At 40.2% G+C, this 18,011-nt stretch overlaps 2 protein-coding genes across 4 annotated transcripts in view; one reads left to right on the top strand and one right to left on the bottom strand.

Annotated features, from left to right (window-relative positions):
* LOC307147363 (uncharacterized protein) overlaps nt 1-18,011 on the bottom strand; it is a 149,102-nt gene that overhangs the window by 51,199 nt on the left and 79,892 nt on the right. The window lies entirely within an intron of this gene.
* The window catches only part of adprh (ADP-ribosylarginine hydrolase), a 307,627-nt gene continuing 300,072 nt past the window's right edge, over nt 10,457-18,011 (top strand). For all 3 annotated transcript variants that reach the window (XM_079852062.1, XM_079852064.1, XM_079852063.1), the window contains exon 1: nt 10,457-10,716. In XM_079852062.1, the coding sequence (XP_079708188.1) occupies nt 10,709-10,716 (8 nt within the window). In that variant the 5' untranslated portion in view covers nt 10,457-10,708. The remainder of the gene's footprint in view (nt 10,717-18,011) is intronic.

Here is an 18,011-nt window from a genome sequence, read left to right as displayed (position 1 = left end):
TAAAGTTCCTTTGGCCTTTGGAATTAAAATAGCCCCACATCATCACATAGCCTTCACCATACCTAGAGATTGGCATGGAGTACTTTCCATAAGATCATCTCTCAATGCAAATCAAACCAGCTATTAGGCTAACTGAAATAAAACCATGCCAATCTCTAGGTATGGTGAAGGCTATGTGATGATGTAGGGCTATTTTAATTCCAAAGGCCAAGGGAACTTTATCAGGATGCATAGTATCCTGGATCCATGAAGTAACTGGCCTTTAAAAATAAAAATCTGCCTGCCTCTATGGGAATTTAACATAGGGGTGTCCAGACTTATGCACCCTGTATTTTAAGGAAGAACATTTATTTATTTACGATACATTATTCATTCACAAAGAAAATTGGTGTCCTTAAAGGTTGTATTTTTCCTAATGTTTTTAATTAAGGCATTAAGTTCAATTTCCAAAAGATGATTTTTTATTCCTCTTTTTAGTCAACTTTAGCATGGGTGTCTAAACTTATGCATAGCACTGTATGTGGATATAAAGAAGCAATACAGGAGACCTATATGGCATGTATATGCACATATATGCACCTCAATTTTGCCTATATGTGACATATATACGCATATATGCAGCATATATATTATCATATATGTGCATATATGATGTATATATGCAGCATATATGTGCATATAAACTGCATATAGGTTTCATATATGCTCATATATCCTCATATAGGTTCTTTCCATGTGGGTAGGATATACAGATCCACCAAAGGAGGGAGAGCATTTTCACATTTAGCTACAAAACTCTGGAATAGCCTTCCTGATACTGTTCGTTGCTCAGACTCGCTCTCCCAGTTTAAAACTAGATTAAAGATGCATCTCTTCAGCCAGGCATTCATATAATATTTTTAATCTTACAGTTAAATCCGGTCTCTAGTTCAAAACGCCAGAGGAGAACTAGCCCCCGACTGAGCCTGGGTTCTCTCAAGGTTCTTTTTTTTCTCCATTAGGTCACCTGATGGAGTTTCAGGTCACCATTAGGTCACTTGATGGAGTTTTTCGGTTCCTTGCCACTGTTGCCTTTGGCTTGCTCAGTTGGGGATATTTTGGGGATATTTTATCAATCAAATTCCACTAGAAACAAACCTTGTTGTATTATTTTAATTTAATACTGTGAAGCTGCTTTGATACAATCTGGTATTGTGAAAAGCGCTCTACAAATATACTTGACTTGACTTGACTTGACTTGACTTAATACCGTTAAATTATAACTTATATAAAAAAAAAAGGGTTTGTAAAAATTTGAAAATGATACATCTACCATATCATAAAGAAAGAAGCTGACCTTAAAGAAAGCAAGTTGGTCATTGGATGTTATGTGTATGCCGTAGTAGACATGGTTATGAAGGGTATATATGTAGGGCTTATATGGGTATATATATGTAGCAGGAGTATATAATACAAAGGAAGTAAATGATACATTTACAGTGCTGATAATTCTCTATAAACTGTTCTACACTATATATCTCTATATATATATTTTTTTTTCATATCATCAAGATCTTTTAATACTTACATTTATGTTCTTCACTAACAGAAATATGGTACAATCGCTGTAACAAATTTTCTTGGCGACTACTTTAATCCACCGATATCTGTCATAGAAATATTTACATTATAGGTATTTGATATTAAATGTACAAAGAAGGCAGGCTAAGGATGCTCAGGTCAAAGGTCACAGACTTTGCCAAAATGTGCTTAACACAGTAGAACTAACAGTTATAAGTTTAGATTATATCATTCAAACCAATCACCAGACAAATCACAGTCAAGAAGACTCAAGTGACATTATATTTACTCATCTGTATGATTTAAATGTTCACCTATTTTTCTATCCAAGGGACTCACTTGGTTGCCATGGCCAGCGATCTCTCGGCCGTGAATTAAACTTAATTCTTACAAGAGCAACTCGAGAGTAATGTCAGGTGTACGCTGCGCAGCTAAGAAATAGATTCTACGCTCAAAAGTCAACAACAGAATATCAAGTGTGACTGAGGTTGTATCTTATCGGTATGCCGTCACCTTACTTCAGGTAAGTATTGTACTAAGATTAATAAGATTAAGATTTAGTGGTTATATAAAAAAAATATATATATATATAAAAAAAATGTATTTAAGCAGTATATGCTTCTCTGCTCAGATTCACTATTCATTGAAGTATCTCTTCAAGGCAGGGCATTTATCTCTCGTCTGTTAACACTGGCCCACTCAGTGCCTAATTAAGCGATCCGATCAGCTAGACGAAGGGTGCATATCCGTTCAGATTTTGGACATTTGGAACAGCAAAGGTCAGATGAATTACCGAGCCTGCTCAGGCTTCGTTCATTCGCGCTCCACAGAAATGATCCTATAGCGGCTGCTAACAACCTTTTGGGTTCAAGGGGTGGCAAAACTTATGTTGTATGTGCTAACGAAGCTCGGTTGCATCACTAAGGCAGATCTTCTTGTTAGACGATCATGCTATTCCTGAGACGTTTATCTGGCAATCAGTAGTCTCCAATTTCATGATTAAGGTCACGCAAGCACATTCCTGACCACTGCAATGCCATAGCTACGCACATTAGTCTTCAGGCGGCTCTGCCCTTCAGCAACCCTTATCCATCACCCTGCCCTCCTCTAACAGTGATCATGTAAATTAGTTGCTCTGCTCAATCCAGCTAGACCGTATATCACTGAAGGTGTGGCTCCCTACACCTTAAAAGCTTATATTTCTGCAGTATTGTTTATAATGTTTCGCTTTTCTTTTCAGATTCCTTTATTTCCCATCCTGATCATGGCCGGTTGTTCCTTCCTCGTCTACAATTACGAAATCGATGTGTGGTGGGTCTCCAGTGTCCCCAGGGTGTGTGTGAGGGGTTTGGCTTGGAATGCCCCAAATTTTCATATACTATGCTGGAATTGTCATTGAGGGTGAGTAAAGCGCATGGTTTTTGTCTGTCCCTTTGGATGCAGTCGGGCTGCTGCTCCCGGCACAGGGGGTGGAGTTTCAACAGCTCGTTTTGCAGCTTTGATTACCTCTCACAGACAATTTCAAAACTTTTAGCTTTATATTCAAACCCGAGTCAGACAAAGATGGAGAGACTCAAAAAGCGTCAACATGTAGACCCCATTTCCGGATGGTTAGTTGATGAATTATGTAGCTTATGCGTAGTTATCTTCTAGTCATTGATTAGCTCATTCTGTCTCGATATGCTATAAATCATATTCCGGGAGCTGGATTTATGTAACTTTAGGGTATGTGATGCCACTAATCCAGAAGGAATGCCGCACAGTCCCTCTCAGCGTTGTTGTAGTCCTTAAAAAGCAATCTCTTTAAATTAAATCTTCAATGCTTGAACTTTGTGCGTTGTAACTTTGCAGATGTTGTTTATGCTTTAACAGCATTACAGAAAAGTGAAATCCATTTAACCCCCCTTTATTACCTCCCATCCGTAATGATCTCTTCTCTTCCTATTTTCATATTCAGATTGTAGCCATGTTTTAACAGCGTTCATGGCTCATGCATCCAGGGGAATTTACTTCAGATCTAACACTCCGATCTTGCCCGTGGTCTGTCTTTTTCTGATTCACCTTCTCACCTAATTTCTTTACTCTTTCTTAAGCACTCCAAATGACTCTCAGGTTTCTGGTATCACATTAACAATTTCTAAAATTAGCAATAAATTTTGTCCCTTCTCATCTATGATTAAATTCCTAAAAATCCGCCCTAGATTCTCAGATCACTTCCCCTATTTTCCAACCTAACGAAGCATCTCTCTCTAAAGCCTGGTTCAGGACTCATCTAGTTTCTGTCCTCAAAAGCTGCAGTTATCTCCCTCCCAGTATATTGGTCATTCCTTCAGGATCGGGGCAGCCACTACAGCAGCTGAACGTGGCATTTCTACTTCAGCTATCAAGATGCTGGGCAGATGGTCTTCCTCTGCATGCGAGTCCTATATAAGACCCGATTCAAAAACCATCCAGCTCAGCAAGCTCTCCACTAACGGTTCAGGTAAATCCCTATGCAACTACTGGTGGTGGTGTTATGCTCTATCTATCTGTCGATAGTCTTGGTTTGATTACTCGTCTGTGTGGCCAACGTGATATTGTCTCTATGTGGCTTAGTTGCCACCGTCTCTGCGTAATCTCGTCTCTGTGTGGCTTCTAATGGCCTTGTGGCATATTGTTGCCTTGTCCTTTGTGTCGTGCGGCAGTGTGGCCCTTCGGGGCTTAGGTTTCGTGTGGCCTAGTGGCCTTGTCTATGAGTGTTTTTTGTTTCTGTGTGGCATTAGCAGCCTTGTGGCTCAGCTGAGCCTTGTCTTTGTGTGGGTCTTCGAGACCTTGTGGCATATCATTGCCTTGTCCTGTATGTAAAAAATGGCCAGTGGTCTCGTGGCCCTTAGCGGCCTTGTCCAGTCTTATTTCGTCTTCCATGTGGCATTAGAAGCCGTTGTGGCTGATCGCCAGCCTTGTCTCTGTGGTCTACTAAGGCCGTGTGGCTGCTGCGGCCTTGTCTCTGTGGTCTAGCAAGGCCATGTGGCCAGTGTGGCACTGCTATCTATGACCGTCCCTATGGCCGGTTCTGTGTGGCCCAGGGTGGCCTGGCTCCATGTGGCCTAGGGTGGCCTGGCTCCATGTGGCCCAAGGTGGCCTTGTTCTGTGTGGTCCATGACGACCTTGTCTCTGTGTGGTCTGTTATGGCCAGTTCCGTGTGGCCCAAGGTGGCCTTGTTCTGTGTGGCCCAAGGTGGCCTTGTTCTGTGTGGCCCAAGGTGGCCTTGTCTCTGTGTTGCCCAAGGTGGCCTTGTCTCTGTGTGGCCCATGGCGACCTTGTCTCTGTGTGGACTGTTATGGCCGGTTCTGTGTGGCCCAAGGTGGCCCAGGGTGGCCTGGCTCCATGTGGCCTAGGGTGGCCTGGCTCCATGTGGCCCAAGGTGGCCTTGTTCTGTGTGGTCCATGACGACCTTGTCTCTGTGTGGTCTGTTATGGCCAGTTCCGTGTGGCCCAAGGTGGCCTTGTTCTGTGTGGCCCAAGGTGGCCTTGTTCTGTGTGGCCCAAGGTGGCCTTGTCTCTGTGTTGCCCAAGGTGGCCTTGTCTCTGTGTGGCCCATGGCGACCTTGTCTCTGTGTGGACTGTTATGGCCGGTTCTGTGTGGCCCAAGGTGGCCTTGTTCTGTGTGGTCCAAGGTGGCCTTGTTCCGTGTGGTCCATAGCGGCCTTGTCTTTGTGTGGTCTGTCATGGCCAGGTCTGTGTGGTCCTAGTGGCCTTACTCTGTGTGGTCTATAGTGGCCCTGCTCTGCGTTGTCTATAACGACTCATGTTCCCAATGGCTATCTCTATGAACTAAGTTAGCTCATTCTCATTTCATGTTCACTATTCCACAGCGCTTGCTTCCATTAACTCATTTCCTCTAGCTCAATCAGTTGAGCATTGGATTTTATAAACTTAAGTCATGGGTTCCTTCTACAGGGAAACTAGTAATGATAAGATGTAAGTGTGTCTTGAAATGTAATAAAAGTTGCATGGATGGAAGCGTCAGCAATGGACAAACGTTTACGTATATTCAGCAGCAGATATTAAATGCACATGCGTAGTACACATCTACACATAATACCTTTCAGGTTCTCTGTTTCTAATTATGATGAAGTGGCCTCTTACTAATTAGCTATCAGCCTATGAGGCATTCCATGTTAAATGTTCATGCTTATTATGTTAACTCTTTTTCTTTTATGGTTTAGGAACTTCAGGATACACGACCGGTGGGTATACTTTATTTACCGTTTTTTGGGGGTGGGCTCCGTCCCGGTGGAATTATTCTTCCACCTAATTTTGGGGGTCGGTTGCGCATCTGCCTTTGTCTTCAGGCAGGATATTTAGAGTCCGGACCCTCGGATTGCGAGCTACGGACGGGGCCTACGTCAAAGAACTTTATTGCTTGCTGGGCTGTTAATAAATGTATAATTGTTACAGTATTTATTCTCCCGAGTCTTTCTGGTAGAACTAGGTTATTAAGAAAATTTTTAAATAAATTTTGAAATATACTAAATTTCAACTTTATTATTAAAACAAAAATAATTACAAATGTATTTAATTATAAAATAGTGTACATGTATATTATATTAAAGTATATTTTAGTTTACATTAAAGAAAAATATAAAAATGTACTAAAGTCTCACTTAAGTTGTTCCAAAAAATCATTCTTAAGTTCAACTAATTGCATTTAATTTGAACTTAATCTGTGATACATTTAAAATCAATTATATGTAATATGCATTAAGTGCGCCGTAAACATTACATTTAATTCACACTTAAGTGAATTCCTTTAAAGTAAATTATTTGTGTAATAAGTACACTTTATAAAGGTACACTAAAGTGCACTTTTTTCACAAGGAATGTGTCAGTTGAAGATAATCTATGACGTCATTACAGATATCTTAAATGGAGTGTCAAAATATATTTTGAGATATCTCGAATCAGATTTCTTACTAATGCAATTACAATTATAGATATCTCTAATTATCATTCTGACTCGTCAAAATACAATTGTAACTATCCAAAATATATTTATGGATAGTCAAACCATAGTTGTATATGCTAAAATGGCTTGCCATATAAAGATATCTTAAATTTGAATTATGACTAGTGGTTAGAGATATCTCGAATTATAATTTTTCTTAGTGGTAATTCAGTTAGAGATATCTCTAATTTAATTATCAGTAGTAAAATTGTAATTTGAGATATCTCTAATTAGAATTATGCCTAGTACAAAATAATTTATATAGACATTTAATTATAATTTTTACTAGTCAAAACTTATTTGTAGATATCAGTAAATATTTCTCAATGGAAGAAGATTATTAGTCAAAATAGCAGATATTGTAGATATCTTGAATGTTATTACAATTAGTCAAAATAACATTGTAGATATCTTCAATGCATATTATGACTATTCATCACATTGTAGATATATTAATTCCAATTACGACGAGTCAAAATTGCAGAATAGATATCTAGAATTGGAATTTTGACTAGTCAAAACTAAATGACTACTATTTAAATGATTTCATTCATTTATTCATTATAAAATGGCGCTGCTCAGCGGCTGACATGCACAAGGAAGCTCTGACTGTTTGGTATATTGTTTGTTAGTACGTTGTTTTGTTTTGTTTTTTTGTTTGTTAAATTGCGATACTTCGGTGCTAAATCGTGTTTTTGAGTGTTTCAAACGTAAACGCCGGCAATCGGACGTAAACAATGGACAGCAACATGGCTTATATGGAACTCTTCCTGGCGATCACTCTACTCTCTCTACTCCTGGCAAATGCTGAGCCATTTAGGATAACCTACGGCAGACATCAACTACTTCAGCTGGGCTTAGCAACACAGCTGCAGTGGACACCTCCAATAGACTTTCCTTTGGAATGCCTACGTCCAACTGAACAGCAACTTGACAGGACAAAGAGAAAGCGTGGTTCGAGAGGAGGAATTAAACGCCGCGTTCGTGCAAGAGGATTTAAACCTCCACTTCCAACTATAGTCCTCTCTAATGTGAGATCGCTAAGGAACAAATTAGATGAACTTCATGCCTCCACACAATACAGGTATGAATTCAGAGACAGTTGTCTGTTATGTTTTAGTGAGACTTGGCTAAATCATACAGTGAATGATGACAGTGTTTCCCTACCTGGCTTTGGTACACCGTTAAGACTTGATAGAGAACAAGAAGCTACGGGGAAATCGATTGGTGGAGGACTATGTATGTATATAAACAACAAGTGGTGTAGACACCATATCATCAGACACACCATCAATTCCCCAAACTTAGAACTCTTATCAGTTTCCTTAAGACCTACTTATTTACCGCGAGAGTTTGGGCAACTATTCGTATGTCTAGTGTATATTCCCCCTGACGCAAACTACAAAGAGTCTGCAGATGCGATATATCACCATATACAAGAATTAGAGACAGCGTCCCCAGATACTCCCAAACTTATTCTGGGTGACTTTAATGGCTGCTCTTTGTCATCTGTATTACCCCAATATCAGCAATATGTGAAGTGCGCCACGCGCGGATCAAAAATAATTGATCTATGCTATGGTAATATAAAAAATGCCTATAAAGCAGTCAACAAAGCAGCGATAGGCGGATCTGATCATAACACTGTTTTTTTGTTACCCTCTTATCGACAAAAACTGAAAAGGGAAAAACCTAAAATGACATCGGTGCGTGTTTGGGATGATGACAGTGTGACAGCTCTTCAGGGATGTTTTGACTGCACGGAGTGGAGCGTTTTTGAGTGTGCAGATCTTGATGAGCATGCGGATGTTGTCACGTCATATATTAATTTTTGTGTGGATAATGTGATCGCGACAAAACGCGTGAAACAATTTGCTAATTCAAAACCATGGATCACAACTGAAATTAAAAAGCTGTTAGCGGACAAAGAAAGAGCATTTAAAGGAAATGATCGGTATGGAGGAAAGCTGATTCAGAAGGAAATACAGAAGAAAATTAAAAAAGGTAAAAGACAATATAAAGATAAAATTGAACGACAACTTCAGGAAAATAATTCGCGTATGGCATGGAGGGGCATAAAAACTATAATAGGTCAAAATCACCATTCTAACAGTACGGTACACACAGTCGAGCAAGCAAATGCCCTGAATGAACACTTTGCGAGATGGGAGAATGACGCGCCAGTTAATCCAATCAGCCTTGAAGGAAGAGCAAGTGCCTCAATCAGGGTAAGCTGTGAAGAAGTGGTGCGGATCTTCTCCCATGTAAGGACTCGGAAAGCTGCCGGCCCTGACAGGCTGGAAGGCACCATCCTAAAGAGCTGCAAAGAACAACTGAGCCCGGTGTTCAGAGGGTTGTACCAGAAATCACTTGACACACACAAAGTCCCAAAGATATGGAAAACTGCAGAAATTGTACCACTTCCTAAGAAACATAAACCAGATGGACTGAATGATTTTAGACCAATAGCGCTCACTTCAGTTGCTATGAAATGCTTTGAGCGGATCATTTTAACTCATCTCAAAAAACAAACCAAAGAACACATGGATACATTACAGTTTGCCTATAGAGAGAAAAGAGGTGTGGAAGATGCAGTAACAACTCTCCTGAATGGAATTTATAAACATCTTGAAACACCTGCCTCTTATGTACGCATCCTATTTGCAGACTTCTCTTCAGCTTTTAACACCGTTCAGTTACCTATGTTGATAGAGAAGCTGATAATCATGGGTGTAAACCTCAATCTGGTAAAGTGGATTCAGGACTTTTTAACAGGCAGACTACAGTTTGTGAGAGCGGGTCACAGCCAGTCAAAAATCATCATGACAAACACAGGAGTGCCACAAGGATGTGTTTTATCATCGCTGTTATTTATTCTGTATACTAATGACTGTGTCAGCCACCATTCCAAATGTTCATTGATTAAGTTTGCAGACGATGCTGCCTTGGTTGGGCTTTTAACAGATAACGAGCAGGACTACAGGACTGAGGTTGACCGTTTCTATGAATGGTGTAGTGAAAACTCACTAATTTTAAACATCCCAAAAACAAAAGAAATGGTGATCGACTTTAGGAAAAGGCCCCCTCTACTGCAACCTGTTACTATTCAAGAGACAGTTATTGAGATTGTAGAGGAGTACAAGTATTTGGGCACTATTATTGATCACAAACTCACCTGGTCAGCCAATACATTAGCAAGATACTCAAAAGCACAGCAGCGGCTCTTTTTCTTAAGAAAATTGCGCAGTTTTAATGCAGAGACTAGTACTCTGACATTGTTTTATTTAACTTTTATTCAGAGCGTGTTGTCTTTTGCCATCCAGTGTTGGGGGGGGGGTCTTTCTATTTCGAACAGGAACATGCTGGACAAGGTGACAAAAATGGGTAGAAAAATTACTGGATCAGACACTAAAAGCATTACAAATCTGACTGACCAGTATACTCTTAATTTGGCATTGAGAATATTGGAAGATCCATTGCACCCACTTTGTTCAGAATTTTCCCCCCTCCCCTCTGGACGTAGATTCAGAATGCCCCGAACAAAAACTAAACGATATATTACATCATTTTTGCCGAGGAGCATTCAATTACTAAATAGATCATCCATAGGCATATAGACATATTTGAAATGCGTATTATTGAATACTGAATACTTATTTATTTATTGATTCTTTTAAGCTGTTGAACTGATGATTTTATGCCTTTGCTGTATTATTGTTGTTGTTGTACATGTTTTGTTTTTTGTCTTATTGTTATATCATGTTTGCTGTGTTGATGTTTAATGTGGCTCCCATGAGTGCAAAACAAATTCCCCTCGGGGCAATAAAGGTTTCATTCATTCATACTAAAACAGAATAGGGCATTAAATGCTAAACCGGCTTGCCATAAATTTCGCTTGCAATTTTACCCTGTCAGTCGGAACGCAGCTCATATCTTGTCTCGTATTTCTACAGCTGTTATCACCATATTAGGAGAGAGAGAGAGAGAGAGCAAATAAACAACCCTAAACTCTTTACTGCAGAAAAAAAATTATTCAAGTTAATCGGAAAAAATATTAATTGGTAGATATATAATAGTGTGGAGTACAGCGTGAAAAGAGCTTGAAGAGTTTTCCAGCCACGTCCCCGATAAGGAGTCACTGAATCTGCTGTGAGATTCTAACATGGACTGGTGAGTAATATGCGCTGCATTCTCATGAAACTTTGATATGAGAAACTACAATAACGTAATACATTTAAGTACTGTGCAGTAAATAGACCAATAGCCATTCTTAGAAAAGAATAGTCAAGACAAAGCTTTATTGTCAAGTGTATAGAAAAATTAAATTACTTTTAATTCTTTAGACTAGACCAAAGGCTGTGCAATTGCAGTGGATATACTGAACCTTCTTTGCAAGAACCTAAAGTTAGATTTAAACATGTTAAAACAGATACACTTTTGGAAGGGGCCCCAAAAAAGCCCAAAATTGTTCTGGATTTAACAAGCAGCAAGAAGTAAAAAAAAAACATTCAAACAAACAAAACAACTAGTAGGGGAGAGCGGGGCTTTTTGAAACTTTTTGACTTTCTCAGTTTGTGTAAATGCACTTGGGATTCAGAGAATTGTTTTGTTTAGTACAATTAGTACAATTATGTGTTTTTGTTTCATTAATGCATTGTATACTTTTTTCTTGATAAACCCCGAAGGAATGGAAGTGAAATGTAGTACAATAAGTAAAATGATGTGGTTCTGTTTCATTAATGCAGTGTATACTTTTTTCTTGATATACCCTGAAGGAATGGAAGTGAAATGTAACGTGAGGGGTACATTGTAACATGACCATATGATAGCTTTAAATGTTATCTGATCTAATTCAAAAATATATATCTACAAGACAAACTAAAATATTTTGTACTTTTTCATATAAAATAATGCTATTTTTAATAATTAAAAATAAACAAATTTGAGTTTGACAATAAACACACAGCAAAACACAACTATACAGCATAGTTCAAAACATAATAATAATGAATAATTTCTCAATATTGACTCAGTCTTTATTTACCTTTTACTCATGGATTCTCAATAGAATTCTTAAAAGTATAGAATAGTATAGTTCTAATAGGGCCACATTGTAACGCAGTGTTACAACGTTCCCCATCTGCACAACTGGGATTTAAACCCAGCTAGTGTCTTCTGCTAGTTAGAACAGTATTAAAGAACTAGCTGTATAGATACAGTTATAATATTAAAGTAATATCAGATTTGTCTAATTGTAATTAGACACAAAAAAAAAACATAGATGAAAAATTAACTTCAGTAAGAAATTTACATTTGCTATGGTTAAATGTTCAGTGATATCTTCCAAATATGTTTTCATTTTGGCGCAATTTTTCTCTAGTGTTGATATGACAACTAGTAAATACACTAAGTTTCGTCATGTTTGCATGTGTGGAAGTTTTTAAAACAAGTGTGTTACAACTAGCCCCGCGGTAGTTTGTGCCCCGTTCACCCCTATGTCAGTGTAAGGAGGGTGCAATTTGTTTGAAGTGGTCATGAATTGAGGAATTAACTTTTCCATACAATAAGAATATCCTGTAGCCCAGAGAACGACTCGTTGTGGAATGTGCTTATCTAAGTGAAAGACCGCCTCTGCAGAAGAAGATCAATGCCTACTTCATCATTGCAATGTTGGCCCCACCCATTAGTGCGTTCAAATCGAAATCGAAGAACAAACTGATGTTTTGGGAGTTCGAAACGGCTTGCCGAAGCAAACTTTGCAGAAAAGTTCGCTCCAGCTGGTCTACCATTGGTACATGGCAATTGTAAGTAAGGTAATCGATGTGTCTATATACACCATGTGCAAATAGCCCACCTTGTTAGTAGAAGCTAACAAGTACTAAAGTACAAGTACTAACACTAAACTACTAAACACAATGTCTGGTTGAGCTAGACAAAAATGCAATAAACACCTGTAATTTGTTTACCGCAATGGCGTAGGGAATAGGGAATTCCCTTCGTAGAAAAGTAGAAGATGTGAGTTCTAATCCGCTTTTGCCGAACTCGTTCTGCTCCCTTTTCCCATTGCATATCAGATTGGAAAGGCATTTATTTTCAATAAATATGAAGAAAATATGTGAAAAGTGGAATCAAAGTGCCTACCGGTTATTTATTAATAAATAAGTGTTTATCGGGTAGGGTTAGGGGTAGGTGTAGGGAGGACTTTATTCCTGTCCTAATAAGGCGGAATTTATTTAATATATATAATCATTTACACTCAATATGTTATTAGTGCAGACTGTTTTATAATGTACTAAATTACTGATGTGCAAATAGTATCTAATTACTATTTACACTTGTTGCAAAGAAAATACTGCTATTTTTACATATTGTAAATAGAAGCTATTGCTATTTTCACTTAGTGTAAATAGACCTTGCGTTACCATAAAAAAGCTCCTCGCCTGGTGGGTGGTGTCAGGTTTCGTATGACAAAATTAATTTTCAGTCAATCAACATTTATTTGTATAGCGCTTTACAACAACCATCAGGTATCCAAAGTGCTTCACATCAAAGATTAAAAATAAAACAACATATCATACAATAAAAGAATAAAACAATGAAATCAGAACAGGTTGCATAGAAACAGAAAAAGGAAATTGTCACACTACTACTGCGTATTAAAAGCCATTCTAAACAGGTAGGTTTTGAGTTTAGACCTAAACAGAGCTACATCTGTAATTGTGGGAATATGGGGGGGTAACTTGTTCCAGAGTCTCGGGGCAGCAACTGCAAAAGCCTGATCACCCCATCGTTTATACCTTGACCTTGGGACTTCTAAAACCAATTGATTTGAAGACCGCAAAGACCGGCTGTGCTCACGCAGGGTTAAAATCTCGGATAAATACTCCAGGGCCAGGCCATTTAGGGCCTTAAAAACAAACAACAAAATCTTAAAATCGATTATAAAACGCACAGGGAGCCAATGTAAGGTGTAGAGGACGGGAGTGATGTGTGATCTCACGCCTAGATGTATTTGTTAAAGGAGTCATGACCTGCAATTTTCACTTTTCCACGAGAATCAATGTATGTTATGATTGCCTAACGATTATACACTGGCCGGGAAGCCGATATTTAAAAGTGAAGCGTTCGTTTACCCCAGGGTTCATAAACCAGCGCGCGTGCACGCGCACTCAAATACGAGATTTTGATTTCAGCTCCGACTTGACGTCATGACGGGGCAGGATATACCATATATGTACACCGCAGACCTGCCGCAGGAAGTGCGCCCTGGCGCCCCTCCTCCCCTCATATTCAGTCGAGAAAGAAGCAGAAACGTAGTGCACACTGAGTTGCTCTGTTGTTGACTGCCAGAATCAACATGTAAATGTGTTTTCTCTCCCAAGAACGGACCAAGCTGTCAGGGACCAGTGGATTAAATTCATTTTTAATGACGCGGTTCCTACAACCCTTCCCACTGGCTTAACGTTATGTGTCTGTGCTAACTAAACATTTTACGCCGGAATCCTTCACAAATTTGAGGCAATATCAGGCGAAGTTGGCATCGAAGCTCGGGAAAAAGGGGCCATTTTCAACAATCAGACACTTGCCTGCAATTGAAACAGTAAGAATGTGTTTTTATTGCTCTACTCTGTGTAACAAACAGCAGCCAACTGCTAATGCGGCTATTGTATGCTAGCGGGAGTATTAGCTTCGAGGTAAACATGGGGAATGGCTGCTAACGTTACTTTGCAAACAACAAATGACTGAGATCATCATGAATTCGGCTATTGTATATTGATTGCCTAACGCTTATATATGAGGCGCCGTCTAGTTTGTGTGTGTGTGTGTGTGTGTGTGTGTGTGTGTGCGTGCTCGCGTCTCATATGAGTATGTGCGTGGAGAGTTCATATACATGTATGTGTGACTACTTAGTATGTATGCAAGCGTGTTTCATATATGTGTGCGTGAATGAAGTTTGATTTAAGCCCTAAACGGCGCCTCATACTTATACACTGGCCGGGAAGCCGGTCGCGGCCAGGTCGGGTTCATTCATAATTTGCGCCATGATGTCATTTTGTAATGATATGCTAAAGCGTCACCTGCGGTGTCAACCCCCTCCTTCCTGCCACCAATCAACGTGCCCCTCATTTGCATTATTAAAATGACTGTCCACGACAGCCAAAATATCGCATCAGATCTCGCGAGACAATAATGCCTTCAGAAATAAGGGTCTGAGGAGCTCTGTGTTTATTTTTTTTTCACTTTTCTTTTTTAGAAGGGCCTGAAAGACTATAATACAGCAGTAGGTATCCAAGGTAATACTAGGTCATGACTCCTTTAAAAACCGAGCAGCAGCATTTTGCTGCTGGAGGTTTGATTCAAACCAACATAAAGAGCATTACAGTAATCCAACCTTGAACTAATAAAAGCATGAATCGCCTTTTCCAGATCATCCCTGTTAAGGAAAGGCTTAACTTTAGCCAGGAGACGAAGCTGGAAAAAGTACATTTTTACAACATTGCTGATTTGCTTGTCAAATTTCATGTTGCAATCAAAAGTAACCCCCACATTTCTGAAGGTATGAAGCCAGAGCTCCCAAACTCACAGCTGAATCGTTTGGGGTGCCTGAATTACTGAAGATGATACACTCAGTTTTAGTTTCGTTTAAGTTAAGAAAGTTTTGTGACAGCCACAACTTAATATCGACGTGGCACGATTGGCGCCTGTGTTTGGCGATGCGTCTGTCACTTCTCTGCTCTCACGTACATTTGTAATCCTCCTTGTGATATTACTTGTGTCAACCCTATCAACTACCAGCTATGTCTCTGCAATCATACAATATGATCGGGCCGCGTTGTTCCGCATTAAGGCACATATGCAGGACTTGTGTATTACCTGGGACAGAAGTTATGAGTTTTTCCCTCCAAAACTGGAGTGCCAAGCGCCACCGTCGGAATACCTGCTGCTTACCCGGCACCACAGCAGGAGAAGGAAGCGGGGATCCAGGGCTGGGGTTCAAGTCTGGAGGAGAAAGTGGCGATCCCGTGGATTTTCTCCCGGGCCGAACGGATCCAGAGCTCCCGGGAGTGAGCGGTGCCTGAGGCCGGTTCCGGTCTGCGAGTCAGATCGGGACGCGGTCTGTGCGTCGTCACCTGTGTGGTGCACCTCCGACCGGATCTTCCCCACCCGGCCCGCTTGCCATCGTGCGCCCCGTCAGCGTGCCCTGTGCCCGGCTACCTGTCGGACGGATCATGCCATCCAGCCTGCCCCAGGACAGCCCTTGTCACGCACGCACTCTACCAGGATTGAACTTATCAACGCGCGCTCCATTGCGAACAAGGCTTTTACTCTGAATGACCATTTCACTAAGGAGAACTTGGATTTTATGTTTATTACGGAGACTTGGCAGCGGGAGAACGAACACTTTCATCTTAAAGAACTATGCCCCCCGGACTGCTCCGTGTTTGGGACTCCTCGGCTCGCGCGGTGTGGAGGCGGTCTTTCGTGACTCTTTCTGCTGCAGTTTGACGGACACAGCTTCGTTCGACTCCTTTGAGATGCAGATGTGTAAGGTTGGGAAAACACACCCCTATTACTGTGTTTTAGTTTACCGACCTCCGGGTCCTGCACGCACATTTCTTGATGATTTCTCTGAGTTTTTAACGTCTATCATAAAACTAGATCGCGTTTTAGTCCTTGGGGACTTTAATCTGCATATTGATGATCCCACTTGTTTGATTGCAGCTGAATTGTTGACTACCATGGACTCGTTTAATTTTGTACAGCACGTTTCTGGCCCCACGCATAAAAAAGGTCACACATTAGATTTGGTCTTCTCTTGTGGCCTAACCATTGATAAACTGAGTGTGGAGGAATTTCAAATTAGTGACCATTGTTGTAAATCTTTTAATTTGTCACTTATCATGATGCCTACTGTCTGCAATGTTGTAACACAAAAACGCATCATTAGTGAGACAACACTTAGTGATTTCTCTGCCTCCTTTGACTCTCGCTCTCGCTCCTTTGTTGATTGTGAGGATGTTGATTCATTTGTGCAAAGTTTCAACAACCACTGTCTGTCGATTTTGGATATGGTAGCGCCTGTTAAAAACATTTCAGGGTCACATAAAAAAGCCCTCCCATGGATGAATGATAACATTTGTAGTTTTAGGAGAAAATGTCGTAAGACTGAGCGTCTGTGGAAAACAACAAAATTAGAGGTACACAGACTCCATTTAAAAGATATGATACTGGATCTGAATGAATTGATAAAGCAGGCTCGCTCGGCTTATTTTTCCAATCTTATGTCAGGTAATAAGAAAAATCCTAAGGTCTTGTTTGACACCATTGAAAATCTAACTGCACCTTCAGCTCCTCTTGTGCCTGTGTACACACATGAGGACTGTAACAACTTTTTGTCATTTTTTGTGAACAAAGTACAAGACATTAGGGCCAGTGTAAAGTTCCCCTAATCACTGTGTGTTCTACTGGATTCTCAATGGTGTTGTCTTGGTCGTCCTTCACTCCTGTCAGCCTACAGGATGTGAAGACCTTAATAGGAAATATGAAACCGTCTTCAAGCCCCGCTGACATTGTCCCAACACCCCTGTTGTTGAAAATGTTCAAAATTGTTGGCCCCTGTGTGGTAAAAATAATTAACCTGTCACTTGTATCTGGCTCAGTCCCCAGCTACTTCAAACACGCTGTGGTAAACCCGATCCTTAAAAAGCCCAATCTTGACCCTTCAGAACCTAATAACTATAGGCCCATATCAAAACTTCCATTTATTTAAAAAATTTTGGAAAAAGTAGTGGCATGCCAGCTGACCTCCTTTATGGAGCAGCACAACTTGTTTGATATTTTTCAGTCTGGTTTTCGAAAATTGCACTCCACTGAAACAGCTCTTATCAAAGTCTCTAGTGATGTGATGATGGCAGCGGACACTGGCTGCTACACTGTACTTGTACTTCTCGATTTGACTTCTGCTTTTGACACGGTAGACCACAGTATACTGATCAACCGGCTTCATAATGAGATGGGACTATCTGGATCTGTCCTCCAGTGGTTCTCTTCCTATATTCATGACAGAACCTTTAATGTTGCTATAAACAATGTACAGTCAGATGTGACCAATTTGTCCTGCGGAGTGGCACAAGGGTCAGTTTTGGGCCCTATTTTGTTTTTACTGTACATTTTGCCACTTGGTCATATTATTGGTTGTTTTAAGGATGTATCGTATCATCTCTATGCCGACGATGTCCAGTTGTACTGTTATTTCAATGATGCTGAGTTCCATCGTTTGTCACTGTTCTTAGAGTGTGTGTCCTCTATCAAAGACTGGCTGGCCACTAACTTTTTGCAGATAAATGCAAGTAAGACTGAAACACTGATCTTTGCTCCAGACCACAAGATCCCGCTGATCAAACAGCACCTTGGCTCTCTTGGCTCCTCTGTCAAATCCAGCCTCAGAAACGTGGAGGTTGTGT

Source organism: Squalius cephalus, assembly GCF_949319135.1.
Source record: "Squalius cephalus genome assembly, chromosome: 19".
Classification (NCBI taxonomy): Eukaryota; Metazoa; Chordata; class Actinopteri; order Cypriniformes; family Leuciscidae; genus Squalius; species Squalius cephalus.
Note: the sequence above shows the minus strand (reverse complement) of the source record. Positions and strands in the feature narration are given on the sequence as shown.